Source organism: Carlito syrichta, unplaced genomic scaffold, assembly GCF_000164805.1.
Source record: "Carlito syrichta isolate Samal-C Ts95f unplaced genomic scaffold, Tarsius_syrichta-2.0.1 Scaffold315850, whole genome shotgun sequence".
Lineage (NCBI taxonomy): Eukaryota > Metazoa > Chordata > Mammalia > Primates > Tarsiidae > Carlito > Carlito syrichta.
The window spans coordinates 307,360-325,235 of record NW_007259946.1 but is presented as its reverse complement, the minus strand read 5'-3'; the positions used below and the strand labels follow the sequence as shown (position 1 = coordinate 325,235).

At 37.8% G+C, this 17,876-nt stretch overlaps 1 protein-coding gene across 2 annotated transcripts in view; it reads right to left on the bottom strand.

Moving 5' to 3' along the window:
• The window catches only part of VPS13D (vacuolar protein sorting 13 homolog D), a 255,403-nt gene that overhangs the window by 124,020 nt on the left and 113,507 nt on the right, over positions 1 to 17,876 (bottom strand). For both annotated transcript variants that reach the window (XM_021706673.1, XM_008073459.2), the window contains 6 exons: positions 12,968 to 13,215; positions 11,109 to 11,300; positions 10,676 to 10,802; positions 8,904 to 9,046; positions 4,836 to 4,966; positions 4,430 to 4,605 (listed from right to left, as the gene is read on the bottom strand). In XM_021706673.1, the coding sequence (XP_021562348.1) occupies positions 4,430 to 4,605; positions 4,836 to 4,966; positions 8,904 to 9,046; positions 10,676 to 10,802; positions 11,109 to 11,300; positions 12,968 to 13,215 (1,017 nt within the window). The remainder of the gene's footprint in view (positions 1 to 4,429; positions 4,606 to 4,835; positions 4,967 to 8,903; positions 9,047 to 10,675; positions 10,803 to 11,108; positions 11,301 to 12,967; positions 13,216 to 17,876) is intronic.

Here is a 17,876-nt window from a genome sequence, read left to right as displayed (position 1 = left end):
AAGTGTAGAAAAAATTAGAGAATTAGAAAATCACCATTTTGCAACCACCAATGTAATAGCTGATTAAAGCAGAACCATCAAACCGCTGAACGAAAGGTTTTAGGGCCACAGGAGTATTTACAGTCTTAAATTATTACTCTTTTTTACAAAGAAGAAAGGTAACTTTATGAATAGAGAGACCTGGTGGACACCACCTTAACCAAGTAATAATCAGACTTACTACCATCAGTAACAGGACCAACAGATATTACAGACATCCTGATGTGACGCAATGGGAAACACACAACATCACACAGGTAGCAGAGTTACCAAAAACGCTGACCCAAATCCAAATATAGGAAACTTCCAAATGCAAAAAATAGGACATTCTACAAGAAACTGACTTGAAGTCTTCAAAAATGTCAATGTCACTAAAGACGAAAAACGGAAAGTAGGACTACTCTAGATTAAAGGAAGCAAGAGAATATATGAGACAAATCAGGGGAGAAGAGTTGCTATGGAGGACATTTTAGTCATTCATTCAGTCTACAAAAACTATTAGAAAACATCATATAATGTTGCATTATATTATATCAATGTGTGATGTTGTTATATTTATTTGGGAAAATGTCCCTATTTTAAGGCACTAAGTGCTAAATATTTTTTTTTTTGAGTTGGAGTCTCACTCTGTCACCCAGACTGGAGTGCAGTGGCCGCTTCCGGCCACTGCAGCCTCGACCTGCTGGGCTCCGGCGATCCTTCCACCTCAGCCTTCCAAGTAACTGGAACTACAGGAGTGCACTACCACGCCCGGCTAATTTTTGATTTACTGTAGAGATGAGGTCTCGCCAAGTTGCCCAGGCGGGTCTTGAACCCGCGGGCTCAGGCAATCCACTTACCTCAGCCTCCCAAAGGCGCGGGATTACAGGCTGAGCCACCGAGCCCGGCTATTGTGCTAAATATTTTATGACTGAAAATTATGATGACATCAATGTACTTTAAATTGTCCAAAAAAGTGTGAGAGGTATGTGTGTGTGTAGAGAAAACGTAGCAAAATGTTGAAAACTGGTAAATCTAGGCTAAAAATACAGGGATTTTCATTGTACTACTCTTGTAACTTTTCTGTAGTTTAAATTGTTTCCAAATGAAAAGCTGAGAAAAGTAAAAGAAATAGATGGCATGGATTTGTTCTCAGTAGTTTAGGACTGTACCTTAAAATTATTTTAAAAGGATTAACAAAGTACATAAATTATCTCCCCCCCTCCACTTTTCTTCTTTTTTGATAATCATGATTAACTTTTTTGTTTAATTCCAAATTGGCTTCCCATTCTCACACAACAGATCTGGGCTACCTCCAACCAGGTACTATGTAAGACAATGGTGGTGGCTGGGTGTGGTGGTTCAGGTGGGAAACTTTATCCCAGGAGCTTGAGACCAGCCTGGGCAACATAGCAAGACCTTGTCTCTACAAACAATAAAAAAATTAGCCAGGCATGGTGGTATGCACCGGTAGTCCCAGCTGAGAAGGGATGATCACTTAAGTACAGGAGCTTAAGGCTACAGTAAACTGTGATCACCATGTCACTGCACTCCAGCCTAAGTGACAGAGTAATACCCTGACTCAAAAAAAAAAAAAAAAAGACAATAGTGGTTTTAGGTTCTGAATCCTATACTTTTTCCCACCCCCGCCTCCCTTCCCAATGAAATCTTATGGGGGAATACATTACACTAACAGACAAAAGTTCAAGTTGAGGTAGGAATGAGGGCACTGGAGCCCTACCCACTTGGTTGCTCTGGGCACTAGAGTCACCTCCTTAGAATTCAACAGCTCCCAGAAACATAGTTTGAAAACCACTGTACCCAGATGTGATTCACACTAATAAAGTCCAGGGCAAAGTATAATTAAGAAGGGCCCACCATTAAACCAGATAATGCTTTTTAAAAGTCAAATATAAATACTGTTTTGGATAATCTGTTGTTAAATTATCATATTTCTTTCCTTCATAATAGTGTTCTGAATAAAGAACTGATCATAAAGTATAAAAGATTTAAGTTTTGCTTCTAAACATGTTCAAATAGCACTCATTTCAGATTCCCTTTAACTTCAAAAACATTGCATGAGGAAATTAAAGACACAAATGAAGACATCCCATTTCCATGGATTGGAAAACATATTATTATTAAGACATCAGTACTACAAAACACAATCTGCAGACTAATACAATACCTATCAATATCCCAACAGAATTTTTTGCAGAAATAGAAAAATTCATCCTAAAATTCACATGACTCTCAAGGGACTCAAACTCAAGCCTCCAGAAGGGACTCTGAATAGAGAAAACAACCTTTAAAAAGAACAAAGTTGGAGGTCTCACACGTCAACAATACAATACTAGAATACAATACAAAGCTACCATAATCAAAACAGTATGATACTAGCATAAAGCCAGACAAACCAATGAAACAGATTAGAGCCCAGAAATAAATTCTCACATACAGGGTCAAATGATTTTCAAAAATGGTACCAAGACCTTTTTATAACAAATGGTGCTGGAAAAAACAAATATCAACATGTCAGAGAGTAAAGTTAGGCTCTCATCTTACACCATATACAAACATTAACTCAAAATGGATCAAAGATCTAATAATAAGAGTTAAATTTATAAAATGCTTAGGATAAGAATTCCTACAACTCAACAATTCAAACTAATTCAAAAATGGGCAAAAGACTTGAATAGACATTTCTTCAATGAAAATATACAAGTGGCCAACAAGCACATGAAAAGATGCTTAACATCACTAATCACTAGAGAAATGTAAATCAAAATTGCAATGACAAACCACCTCACGCCCATTAGGATGGTTACTATCAAAAACACAGAAAATAACAAATGTTGGTGAGGTTGTGGAGAAATTGAAACCCTTGTGCACCATTGGTAGAAAAGTAAAATTGTGCAACCACTGTGAAAAACTGTATGGCAGTTCCTCAAAAAATTAAAAATGGGATGACCAAATGATCTCACAATTCCATTTCTGGGTCTGTGCCCAACAAAACTGAAAGCAAGATCTTGAATAGACATTGGTACACCCATATTCACAGCAGCATTATTCACAACAGTCCAAGGCAAAAGCAACCCAACTGTCCATTAACATTTGAGTGGATAAACAAAAAGTGGTGTATGTGGAAAGGGATGTTATTCAGTCTTAAAAGTTAGGGTGGAAATTCTGACACATCACAACATGAAAGAATATTGAGGAAACTATGCTAAGTGAAATAAGCCAGTCAAACACCATATGATTCAAATTATATGAGGTACCTAGAAAAGTCAAATTTATAAAGTCACAAAGTAGAATGGGGCTACAAGGGGCTGTTTAATGGGTTCAAAGTTTCAGTTTTGCAAGATGAAAAGTTTTGGAGGTTGACTACACAATGTGAACGCACTTACTCTAGTGAGTTGCACACTTAAGAATGGTGACAATGATAAATTGTATGTTATGTGTGTTTTATCACAATTAAACCTTTTTTTTTTTTTGAGTTGGAGTCTCACTCTGTCGCCCAGACTGGAGTGCAGTGGAAATAAACCCCACAACTTCATAATAAAAAATCAATAAATAATTTTTTTTAAAAAATGTTTTAATAAAAATGTTTTAAATAAAAATTTTTTATGAAAGCAAGAAGAAACATTAAGTCATCCAGGGCTAGTTAAGGCTGAATTTGGTTGATTTCTTTATCTTTTTTAAAGAGACAGTCTTATTCTGTCACCAAACTGGAGTACAGGGGTGTGACCATGGCTCACTGCAGCCTTGAACTCCAGGGTGCAAGTGATCTTCCTGCCTCAGCTTCCCAAGTAGCTGAGAATACAAGCATGCCCCATCATGACCGGATACTTTTTTAAAAATTCTATGTAGGCACAGGGTCTTGCTATGTTGCCCAGTCTAGTCTCAATCTCCTGAACCCAAGCAGTCATCCCTGCCCTAGTTTCCCAAAATGCTGGGATTACAGGGATAAGCCATTATGCCCAGTCGGGTTGATTTTTCTTAGCAAAGAGCGTTAGGCACAGAGGGTCAAATGATTTACTGGAACTGCATCAAATGAAAGAAGAATTTGTGCAGCTGTGTCAGAACAGACAAAAACATTTATAATCAATGTTACCATCTAAAAGCATACAAACTTTACAGAGTTGCAAGTAATCACAATATGAGTTGAGTGTTACCCCTAGGACTTGTTCGGGTCACAGCAATTACACAAGGGTCAAAACTGGCAACCTTCCTTCAGCTCATTCCATCAAAATCCTCACTCATATTTCCCTAGACTTTGCAAGTTCTAAGATCTTCTTCTGAGCCAGAAAAATATGTGCCCGTTTTATAAGGAGTAAGATGGACTTACTATGTATATTACTATACCTCAAACAAAGCTATTTTTTACCTACATTTAGAGACTCAAACTTACCTCATATTGATATGGAAAGAATTATTCTTGTTGACTTCGAAGCCTCCAGACCAAATGCAGTTGGTAACATCCATCAACCTGACACACAATAACTGATCATAGTCGTTCCGAGGCCAGTGGAACACCACACTGGAGCCAGGAAGGGTGGAAATGTAACCTTCAGGATTGGCTGTTCCCTAAAACACAGAAGGATTCACTGGTTTTAGTCAACAAGTCAATTCATGACAGCAAATGTTTACTGAGTACTTGCTCGAGCCTCATCCTCTACCATGCACTATGTGGGTGGCTAAGGCACAGAAGGGTTTACTCACATCACAGATTTTACACTAATGAAAGATAAGCCATGACATTAAAGTGCATACTATTGAAATAAGCACTAGTCATTCTTCAAAAGCAAACTGCTTACCTGTCCCCTGGCAAATTCTCTCTGTGCAAATGCAAGCTTGTGAGATGATTTATTATCTAACAGGTAACGGGGGGCAAAGACAACCATACAGGTGTCAATATAGCGACCTCGGCCTTTCTTGACATCAATACCTACAAAAAGCAAGAACCATTTTCATGAATTAACCAGAAGGGAGAAAACTCTTGGTCTGACAAATATAAATAGCTCTCACAATTACTTAGTTTCTCTGAGAAAACAACTGTATGAGAAAACAACCGAGACAAGAAATTAAACATTCTAAGTATGAAATTAAAACAGTGATTGTACTCAAAGTATCATTCCTTAGGCCTTAAAAAGTCTCAGAGGCATATCAATACACCCATAATCCCTAGTTTATTCACAAAATGTGTACATTTTGTGAATATAACAGCAACTAAAGTACAAGTACATAGGTGTTCAGTCACACATACCTTAGATTTCTATTTGTGAAGCTGACTACTATGACAGTGCTACACGAAACATTTCTGCTTATACCTGGGACACAAAATGTCCTTTTAGAGAGCTTGCCACTTTTACAAGACACAGTGGAATTTCAGACTACTTAGTTAGATACCGCAATGCTCTGAACTCAACCGACTCTTCTCTAGTATTGTAGAATTAATTAATTTATAAAATGTTTTCAGCATCTACTATGTACTGAGAAAAAATAACAAACAGTCAGAAGGAAACCTCAAAATACCAGATTCTAAATAAAAAAGAAAAATGAAATATCGTTCATTTTAAAAATTCTGGTAACAATTATTACCAGATTATCTTAAAAATTCTGGTAACCTCTAAAAAAAATACAAAACTCAGTGGGATAAATTATTTATTTAGACATTAAATAGAGACATAAATATTTATAGGAGAAACTGCTGGATGCAGTGCCTCATGCCTACAATCCCAGCACTTTGGGAGGTCAAGGTGAGAGGCCTGCAATAGCCCACAGGTTCAAGACCAACCTGGGCAACTTGGCAAGACCTCATCTCTGCAATAAATCAAAAAATTAGCTGGGCATAGAGGCATGTGCCTGTAGTTCCAGCTACCTGGAAGGCTGAGGCAGAAGGATCACCTGAGCCTAGCCAGTCAAGGCTGCAGTGGCCGTGAGCATGCCACTGCACCACAGCACTCTAGCCTAGGTGACATAGTGAGATATATTCTCTCTCTCTCTCTCTCTCTCTCTCTATATATATATATATATATATATATATATATATATACACACACACACACACATACATATGTATATATATATGTATGTGTGTATATGTGTGTGTGTGTGTATTTATAGTAGAAATAATAAAAATAACAACAACAATATTTATTGAACTCTTAACACATGCTAGGTCTTCTACCAAAGACTCTGCATTGAATCCTCATAACAACCTATTAGTTAGATATTTTGATTATCTCCATTTTACAGATGAGGAAACTAAGGCATGGAAAGCTAAGTAGCTTGCTCTAGGTCATGCAGCTAGTAGGTGGCATAGCTGAGATCCAAACCCAGGCAGCTGGCTTCGGGAGTCAGCACCCTCCTGTGGCTTGCTTATATTGTGATGGGACACACACAAGGACCCTGCTCAGTAGTCAACAAGTACCAAGGAAACCACTAAAATAGTAAACTCCACTTTAGGGTAGGACAGCCAGATGTCCTATATTTCCCAACATAATCCCAACTTTATAAATGTCCCAATCTGCTAATTCTATAATTCACTTATACTGGCTTGAAAATTTGGGTGTTCTTTTAATATAAGCCTTGAAAATACCTGAAAGACTGAGAACAACATAAAAGAAAATCTCTCTAAAACCCCACATATGAGAAATCCCATGTAATGCTGGGATAGGAAAACATACCCTACCACTTCTTTTTCTGGGATATACAGAAAAGCGTTCATTGTCAGAAATCAATCTTATTATAGTATACTGATCTCTACTAATACAAAGTCTGCCTACAAAAGATGTATTTAATTTGATATCACAAAGAGTCTAGGGTACCTTAAAACAACAGACACTCAATTTTGGGGAAAAGGTGGGCTTTTTTCCCCCTTTTTGATCTTAGATTGCCCTGGGAAACCCCCAATAAGTAAATAGCTAATAAGATCAAAAGGTCCCAAATCCTTCTTTTTGGAGGTCCATGTAAGGCTACACGGCAAGGCTGTCTCTTGCTTTTCAGTTTGAGACCGTGCTTTAAACATTCCTGACAGGGAGCTGGTTTATCAATCTAGTTCTTCAAAATATCCAAGTAAGAGATTCCACAAATTCCCTTGATAACACATGGCAAAATCTCATGATCCTTCAGAACTATAAAGTCCTATATAGCTAATCCCCCTAGATCCCTTCCCTTGGCAGAACAAGAAAACTCAAATCAGTCTTGTCCCTCAAGTCATATGCTATGAGTTTTAATGAATGCTCCTAGCATACACATTTATATGTGTAATTACTGCATACTTCTGACTGGTCTGCTCAATTTGGCTCTGCAAGAATTCTGTGGTTCTTAGTGCTAGCTGCTTTAAAAGGAACTTCACCCTCACCCTGCTCCAATTTGTCTCAACTACAGCCTCCAGCCAACCTCTGGTAGCTTGCTCCGCAAATCAAGGGCAAGATACTACAGCAGAATGCCAAACTAAGCATGAAACAGCCTTTGCCTATCCAAGTGGGGGAGCAAATGAATGCAAGAAAAAGTAAACTATTCTCAGCTGGGAGATCAAATAAAATTTATTTCTTTTAAAAATCTTAACATCAACTTTAAGGAGATAGCTTGCACATCAAGGAAGAATGAATACAAATCCATGTTAAAAAATCTGAAAAGGAAACTTTACATGGAAAATTCTTTTACTAATAAATCCTCAAACACACTTACCCATATCCCTGACTCTCCATGGGATTCACAGTAGAACCACCTCAGTTTTTCTTTCTAGAACATGACTATCTCTGCACTGTCCAATACAGTTGCCACTAGCCATACATGGCTGTTTAAATTTAAATTCATTAAAATTAAATAAAATGGAGCTTTGGTCCCTCTCCTACCTTGGGGAGGTAAATTTCCTCTCTAATTTACTTTCTAAACAAACTATATTTTCCAATCTTAAAAAAAAAATGAAATGAAATGAAAAATTCAGTTCCTCAGTCATAATTGCCACATTTCTCAGTCATGTACTCTCAACTGCTCAGTAGCCCTATGTGGCTAGTGGCTACCATATCAGACAGTCCAAAATAGAACACTTCCATCATCACAGAATGTTTTACAGGACCATGCAGTTCTAGATGGTGTTCCAATGCTCAAAACTAAGCACTGCTTTGAGTTCCTTGTAAATTATTCACTAAAAGAAGATGCATTGCTAACCTTTTAAACCTGATGCATATCTAAATCAAATTTATCTAAGCTCTTCAGAAAATCTTTTGAGTGTTCTCAGGTGGCTATAAGGCAGATGGGTAGAGTATCCTCCCCTCCCTTCCTCACCTCCATAAGCTAAGTTAGTTTGGGGATTTCTAATTACTACAACTACCAAGTGCATTTTATTGTATTTTCTGCTCTACCAAGTGCATGTTATTACATTTTCTCCTCTAAATTAATACACCCCCAATTCAGATACTACTTCTGACCCAGACTTTCCTTTTGCATCAAGACAGGTCACTTAACCTTTCCTCTTCAGTTTCAGGGAGAACAATGCTATTTACCCTCTTAGGGTTTGCAAATTTTAATGAATGCATGGGAATACTTGGAAGGATGAAAAGCATTCTAAGTGTTCCTATTATTCCCCTGAAAAACAAGGATTCAAGCCAAACTGATACTTTCCTGACAAAGGTGAGTCTGAAATTAAACAGAGCCTCAGACCTCAAAAGGGCAGTGTTTAGGTGGCTCCTCAGATGCCTAGGAGAATGGATCTGCATTGAAACCAATCTAGCATTCAGAAAACAGATACCTGACCCAATGCCAAATGAGAAAATCAGCACTTGTAGCCAGGCCAAAATGCATGGGCCAGCTTTTCCTCCAAGGTTGAGGTCACGGCCAACAGTTCCGATTCTCCCGCTGCCCCAAATGTAACCCACCAATGTTATAGATCAGCCCTGGGCGGTTTCCTTGCTGGATGACTTTCAAAGCTCGGACACCACTACCACCATCCAGGGAGAAGCCCTGACACCAGCCCGGCATGCCTTCTGGATGAATCCCCCTTCCGATTCTCATCGTGCAGCTGTGGGGCAGAAAAGCAAAGATGTAGATATTCATCCACAAGAAAGTCTTATCTACCTGTTCTAATCGGGAAACTCTAAGGTAGCTATCACCCAAATTAGATCTCTAATATCAACTCTCTTCCTCAATCTCGTGGATTCTCAAGCACAGCAAAAAAAAAAAAAAAAAATCAATGGTCAAAACTCTATCTTAGAGGTAACCACAGTACAACAGTGCATGAAATGTGCTAACATCTGCAACTAAACCCTTTAGGAGAAAACATTAGGATTCTAAGAGCATAACATATGAGGAAAATGCTACCATTTCTATTATTCCCCTGAAAAATCAGCGATTCAAGCCAAATGATCCTTTCCCAATTCAGGTGGTCTAAGGACTCACTTTTAAAAGCACGAGAAGAGTATGTGCACAAGGCGCAGCAAATGATGCATTACTTCTAAGGACTGGGTACTACTACAATGCCAAAGCACTGTCTAGTTGGCCAGTGTCTTGTCACAGATTCTGAAAAATAATTCCTGAATGTGTGTTCCAGCTCTACCACTAACAAGCCAAACAACCTTGGGTAGGTAATGCTCTCTCTCAACCTCAGTTTCCTCATCTTAAAATATAAGAAAATTTCTTGCCTTTCCTAAACCACTGGGATGTTGGGGCGAACTCAGTGAGACAGTCTACATGAAAGTGCTTTGGGAACTGTGAAATCCATGAATAAACAAACTGTGACAAATGTCAAGTCCTAGATCTAAAACTGTCCAAATGCTTTCAGGAAAAAAATAAGACTCTGGTTGCTGTGCATGTCAAGTAGCTGGCTGCATCTCCTACAATATCCAGAACTCTAATCAATCCTCTCTCCTTGACTCCAACACCAGTCCAGATTCCAGCTCTCGTTGGTAGATGCATCTGTACCCCCTCAAGTACTCAGAAGCCTTCTCGTTAGGCTTTCAGCATAATTCTACAGATAACGGGGCATGGCATGTTAGCACTATCAGATATATCCATTTATCCTTGGATTAGGGCTATGAATTAGAAGACTCCTGTGAAAAGCAGAATGTCAAAACCAAGAACAAAAGTGAATTGATGCTCCTATCATACATTAAAAGGACATGTCATTTATTTCTCACAATTGTTGCTTTTCTTTGCTTTAAACGTGCAATGAGTACTTTGAATTTTTTAAATGGCACATTTTACTTCAAGGGTAAAAGAGATGAATTACAAAACCTTATCCTGGGTGGAACTAATGGGGCTGAGGCTTTACCAAAGGGCCAGTCCATGTCCACTCTGATGCCAGCTACCTCTTCCTGTGCTAAAAGCTTACAGAGGAAGAGAAATTGCAGAGAAGACAAGGGAAACATGAGGGTTTCGCTTCATTGGCAAAGTTATGAATAGGAGAATGACTTCAAAACATGTAAAATAAACCTAGCTTTCATTATAAACCAACCAAATGGTTTATTTTCAGTATCAAATAACACAGAAATTAGATCCCCAAAAATCCCATTAGGTCATGGTTCTATTCCCCTGCCAACTCAGGATTGTTATCTACAGTATATTTCTACTTACACGGATATATTATAGCCTTTGCTAATTTCTTCCCTTCCCTAGGAGCTTATTTCCCCTTCCCATAAATAACTGTACTCACAGGTTTGGCTGCTCTTTGTCAGCATAGCAGAATAAGAGAGGGCTCAGGCTCCGGGCCAGCTCATGTTCCTCAAACTGGCCTGCAGCATCTGTCTTTGCATTGTCCTGTCTGAAGATCAGTGGTAACCCTTTAGGAAGGAGGGGGAAAGTTTATATCAATCCCACCCAGTCTATCCGAGAGATGCAAATGGTAAAAGAAAAAAATATCACCAAGGGGAAAATGGTGAAAACTGAATTCATTTAGTAGACTCAGTTCATTGTCTAAAAGGTCAGTTTTGACCATGATTACGTTCATACTATGAGGCAGGGAAGTTTCAGCAGCTTAGACTGTTGAAGTAATCTATTTGCATTGGCTCCATTTAGTTAGCTGAGCACATAAATCTGAATTCCCTTGACTAACGCCAAAGGCCTACTTTAGCAGTCCTTGTACATACCTGTTTTGTTAATCAGCCAATACGGAGCAGAAATGAAGATCTTTAAGGATCCTTCTGCCCGACACACAATCCGGATGGTGAGGTTTAGCTGCCGCCGGTTGACATCATAGAGTCGCATTCTCACCATATAGTTCTGGGTTCCAGGTGGAATAAGCAATTCTTTACAGAGGGGAAAATTCTCCAGTGATACTCCTGAAGAAGAGACACACTATTAACCTTCTGAGTTCTCCTTTTAGTTTGTCAAAATAGCTCACAGCAAAGCTAGGCTGAATTCCTTTTGGAAAAATCTAAGTATAATAACTACATATAATATCTAAGTATAATAACTAAGTAAATAACTGGTGAAAATCTCATTAGAATGGCCATTTTCCTCTAGCTGGGATGGGAATAAATATCAGCCAACCAGATGGCCTAGAAGACACATTAGGGAGTCTAAATTGCATAATCAGAAGGATCAGAAAACCAGAAGCTATCGATAATAGTTATGATTCTTAGGGGTTTGCTATACATCAGGCCCTGTACCTAAAACACATAGTGAGGCAAGCCAGGCATGGTGGTTCACGCCTGTAATCCCAGAACATTAGGAGGCATAGGCAAGAGGACTGCCTGAGCCCACGGGTTCGGGCAACTTGGCAAGACCTCATCTCTACAATAAATCAAAAAATTAGCCAAGCGTGGTGGCGAATGCCTGTAGTCCCAGCTACTTGGAAGGCTGAGGTGGAAGGATTGCCTGAGCCCAGCAGGTTGAGGCTACAGTGGCTGTGAGTGTGCCAATGCACTCCAGCCTGGGCACAGACTCCAACTCACAAAAAAAAAGAAACATACTTTCTGCTCAAACTACAGAAGTACCTCTTTGTTTTTTTAAAAAATGTTTTAAAAACTCTTAAATTGATACATCATAATTATACATGTGTGGTACAAGGAAATGTTTCAACACATATATATACATTACATAATGATCAAATCAGGTATTTAGCATTTTTATCATCTGAAACACTCACTGCTTCTTTGTGGTTACAACATTAAACATCTTCTCTTCTAGCTATTATAAAATATACCATACAATACTATTCACTCGAATCATCCTTCCTTTGTGCTTTGAGTGCCACAAATATAACGGTTGTCTATCTTACTTCATTCTTCATTACAACTGAAATTCACTTGATGCATTAAACACTCCAAACATTCATTTCTTCATCAGCAAAACGGGGCAAATAACCACTGCTATAAGGATTCTGTAAGATCATGTGTGTGAAAACGCCTGGCTCATGCCTAGAGTACGGTGTGTGCTTAACAAATGTTTATCCCTTCTCTGAAAAGAGAAGAGATGTGATTTTGCTCATTTTACAGTTAGGAAAAAGCATGGCTTAAAGAGATGAAATGACATTCTACATTCATACATCAAATGAACAATGTAGGAAAAAAAGGTTCTGTTGAGTACCTCCTCTGTAAATCTTTCGGTTTGCTCCGTTTTTTGTTTTGTTTTATTTTGTTTTTCTTTCCACCATTTTCTATCTTCTATGTTTTGGTGGGTTTTTTTGGTTTTGGGTTTTTTGGGGGTTTTTTGGGTGATTGTTTTTTATCTGAGATGAGGTCTTGCTCTATTGCCCAGGCAAGAGTATAGCTTAGCTCACCACAGCCTTGAACTCCTGGGCTCAAGTGATCCTCCCACCCCTGGTAACTGTGACTACATGTGCACTGCAGCATCCAGCTATATACATATTTTTAAAATTACATTAATTTCTTTGAGTTGGCTGAGATATGATGTACGCCATATCTCCAAGATGTTTACCAAATAATCAAAAAATACTGATAATTTCATAGGGTTACAACAAATGATCATTTGACTACATCCTTACCCAGTTCAATGTTCTGGGATGTATCAGCTGTGTGGAGAGCGGCCTCTTTGCCTGGTTTTAGTGTCCCATTAATTGGCATTCCTTTAACATAAAAATCAAGTTCACAGGGTAGCAAGTTGCAGATTACCACAGTTGGCAGGAGATATATGGTATGCCCTGGCTGTCTGAAAATCTGTTTTGCACTGTCAGAAAATATGTTTGAGGGCATATAATCCGGATAATTCTCTTTCTTTATAGCCACACAAAACCTATGAAGAAAAAAAATGGTGTGACAACCATCAGTCTTGAAGGAACTTGAATTTTTGTCTCCTTAGCTGAGTATGAGAAAGAATAACATTAAAATGGTTCAGTAAGACAATATTTGCAGTTTTCAATTCAAATAATTTACTAAGAGGTAAATAACATACAAAACATACAGATTTTAAATATGCAGTTTGATGAGTTTTGATAATTACATACACCTCTATAATCACCATCCCAAACAAATGATAGAATATTTCTCTCACCTCAGAAAGTTCCCGGTGTCCCTTTCCAAGCAATATTTTGTCCTGTCATTCAAGCAACCATTTTCTAATACTTATCACTATGGATGAGCTGTGTGTTCTTGAAACTGCATATAAATAAAATCATGCACTGTATACTATTCTTTGTGCCTGGTGTTTTTTGTTTTTGTTTTTGTTTTTTTGCTTAACATGAACTCTCAACAAGATTCAGCCACATTGTTGTATATATCATATTTGATTCTTTTTCACTGCCTAAAAGTATGCCATTGTATTTATTCATTATCCTATTGATAGACAATTGGGTTGTTTCCAGCATAGGGCTAAATGAACACTGTTATACAAGTATCTCTGTGGACATACATCTTCCTTTTCTTAGTAAAATACCTAAGAGTAGACTTGCTGAGTCCTTAACTTTTTTTTTTTTTTTTTTTGTGAGTTGGAGTCTTACTCTGTTGCACAGGCTGGAGTGCAGTGACATGCTCACGGCTACCACTGCCTCAACCTGCTGGGTTCAGGCGATCCTTCCACCTCAGCCTTCCAAGTAGCTGGAACTACAGGCATGCGCCACCATGCCCAGGTAATTTTTTGACTTATTGTAGAGATAAGGTCTCACCAAGGTGTCTAGGCTGGTCTTGAACCCATGAGCTCAGGTAATCCTCTCACCTCAGCCTCCCAAAGTGCTAAGATTATAGGCATGAGTCACCGGGCCTGGGTCGGGTCCTTAACTTTTATTTAAAAAGTTTCCAGGGGCCATTGCTTTACTAAACTCTCATGTGGCCATGTGCTCTTTGAACTCGGGCCACCATCATGTTTCCTAAGCTTTGACCCTCTCCCCTACTTTGGGAAGGTGAATCTCCTCTCTCTCCAATTTACTTTCTAAATAAAAAACTGTTTTCTAAAAAAAAAAAAAAAGTTGCCACAAATGTCTCCAAAATGGTTGTACCATTTTACACTCCCACTAGCTATTTATGAGAGTTCCAGTTGCTACACATCTTTACCAACATTTGCTGTGGTCAGTTTTTTTTACTTTTGCCATTCTAGTGAGAGTAAAGCATTACTCACTGCGGTTCACATCTGCATTTTCCTAATGATTCATGATGCTGGGAATCTTTTCATTTGTCTCTTGGTCATTCATATTTTTTTACTTCTATAAACTGTCCGTTCAAGTCTTTTGCTTACTCTTTTTATTGTTATCTTTTCATTGCTGATTTGTAGGAAGTTCTTCAGTATGGCATATAAAAATGCTTTGTCAGATACATGAATTATTCCAGTTCTTTATGGCTTGTCTATTTCTTTTCTTTCTTTCTTTATTTTTTTTGTTGCTGTTGTTTTGAGTTGGAGTCTCATTCTGTCACCCAGACGAGTGCAGTGGCACGCTCCCAGCCACCGCAGCCTCAACCTGCTGGGTTCTGGCAATCCTTCCACTTCAGGCTTCCAAATAGCTGGAACTACAGGTGCGCACTACCACGCCTGGCTAATTTTTTATTTATTGTAGAGATGAGGTCTTGCCAAGTTGCCCAGGCAGGTCTCAAACCCGCGGGCTCAGGTAATCCACTCACCCCAGCCTCCCAAAGCACTGGGATTACAGGCTGAGCCACCGAGCCCGGCCTATTTCTTTTCTTATTGGTGTCTGCTGATGAACCAAAAATTTTAACAAAGTCCAATTTCTCAAGTTTTTCTTTAGTGTTTAGTGCTTTTTGTATAAGAAATCTTTGCCTACTCCAACGTCATAAAGATATTTTTCTCCATTTTCTAGAAACTTTATAGTTCTGAGTTTTACATTTAGGTCTATGATCAATCTCAGATTAATTTTTGCATATGAGGTGACACAGGGGTTAAAGTTCACATTTTCATATGGATATCCACTTATTCTAGCAATATTTGTTTAGAAGACTTTCCTTTCCCTCACTACATTGACTTGGAACCTTGACTGAAAACCAAGAAATCTATTTCTGGATTCCCTTTTTTGTCATATTGATCTACATTTCTATCTTTATGATAATTAACACACTGTCTTTTATTATTGTGGCTATATAGTGAGCCTTGAAACCAAGTTTTGCAAGTCCTCTAGCTTTGTTCTTTTTCAAGATGGCACTGGAGACTCTAGATCCCTTGCATTTCCATATAAATGTACAATTACTTTAGCTATTTCGTCAAAGCAGCCCACTGGAATTTTGACAGGGTTTGTATTGTATCATCAGATCAATTTATTGACAATGAAAATCCTAACAATACCAAGTCTTCCAATCCATAAATTTGGTATATCTTTCCACCTATTTAGATCTTCTTTAATTTCTCTCACAAGATTTTATAGAAAACTTACTCTAGGGCAGAAGACTCATACATCATTCCTTAGACTGATGCCCAGGTATTTAATATGTTTTAATGTTAGTGTAAATGATATTTTTCTTTTTTGAGTCAGAGTCTCACTCTGTTGCCCAGGTTGAAGTGCAGTGGCATGCTCACAGCCATTGTAGCCTTGACCTGCCAGGCTCAGGCAATCCTTCCAAGTAACTGTAATCACAGGTGTACACCACCATGCCCAGCTAATTTTTTTATTTATTGTAGAGATGAGGTCTTGCCAAGTTGCCCAGGCTGGTCTCTAACCTGTGGGCTCAGGCAATCCACTTAGCCTCCCGAAGTGCTCAGATTACAAGTGTAAGCTACCACACCTGACTGGCATTTTTCTAAAAATCACATTTTCTAATTGTTCATGGCTAGAATACAACTGATTTCTATACTTTTACCTTGAACCCTGAAATCTTGATGAAACAGGACTAGCAATTTTCTTATATTTCCCATGGCTTTTTCTACAAACCCAATTGTGTCATGTGCAAATAACAATAGTTTTACTTCTCTTCAGATCCTTATGCTTTTTCAATTTCTTATTTATTTATTTAGAGTTTCAGTTTGTTTGCAATGACTAGAAATAGAATGCCTGGTTCCCAATCTTAAAGGGAAAAGAGTTCAATGTTTCCCCATCAAGTATGATATTAGCTGCAGGTTTACATAGATACCCTTTAACAGATTTTAGAAGTCCCTTTCTATTCCTACTTTGCTCAGTGTTATATGAACTGAATATTACTATTTTGAAGGCTTAACCTCCAATGTGATAGTATTTAGAGGCAGGGTCTTTGGAAAGTAACTTAGTTTGGATTAAGTCATGACAGTGAACTCCCCATAATGGGATTAGTGTACTCATAAGAAGAGGCAGAGAAGCCAGACAAATGTAAGCCAGAAAGAAGGCCCTCAACAGACATCAAATCTGCACGCATCTTAACTTGGACCTCCCAGCCTCCAGCACTCTAAGAAATAAATGTCTGTTGTTTATGATACTCAGCTTATAGTATTTTGTTATAACAGCCTGAGCTGATGAAGACACTGAGCATTTTGATAAACAGGTGTTTAATTCTAACACATGCTTTTTTTTTTTTTTTTTTTTGCATTTGCCGAGATAATCTGATGTATTTGCTCTTACAGTCTCTTAATATGGTGAATTATATTTATTAATATTCAAATTTTAAGCTAATCTTACATTTCTCAGATAAACCTACCTGCTGGATTCTATTTGGTAATATTCTGGTAAGGGTATTTGTGTGTCTTCATGGAGGACACTGGTTCATAGTATTCTTTTGTTATAGTATCTACATCAGCTTTTGGTATCAAGAATACACTGGTCTCATAAATTTAGTTAGAATTGTTTCCTTCCTCTCTATTTTCTGAAAGACTTTGTGTAAAACTGGTATTATTTCTTCCTTAAATTTCTGGTAGAATTCACTAGTATAAAGTCATGGGCCTTGAGTGTTCTTTGTAGGAAGGCTTTTCTATAAATTAAATTTCTTTAATAGCTATGGGGCAACTTGGATTTTGTATTTCTTATTTGTGTCAGTTTTAACAATTTGTGTTTTTTGAGAAAAGTGTCATTTAAGTGTGGAATTTATTGACACAAAATTGTTCTTCTCATCTTTTCATCTTTTTAAAGGTTGTAGGATCTATAATAATGTCTCCTTTTTCACTGATAATTTGTAATTATATTGGTAATTGTATTTTATTTCTTTTCTCCTTGACCAATCTTGCTTCAGGTTTATCAAATTTATGAATCTTTTAAAAAAAAAAGTCAATTTTGACATTGTTGATTTTCTATTTGTATTCCAGCCCACTGATTTCCATCCTTATTTTTATGGCTTCCTTTTTCTATTTCTTTGTGCTTAATTGCCTTTTTTTCTAGCTTCTTAAGGTAGAGGATTAAATCAACTACTTTCTATCTTCCTAATGTTCTAATATGAGGATTAAAAACTATAACATCTTCCCTAGAAGTTGCTTTTTGCTGCATGCCCCATATTTTAACATGTCTGCTTTTTATTATTATTCAATTCAAAATATTTTCTAATTTCCTTTGTAATTTC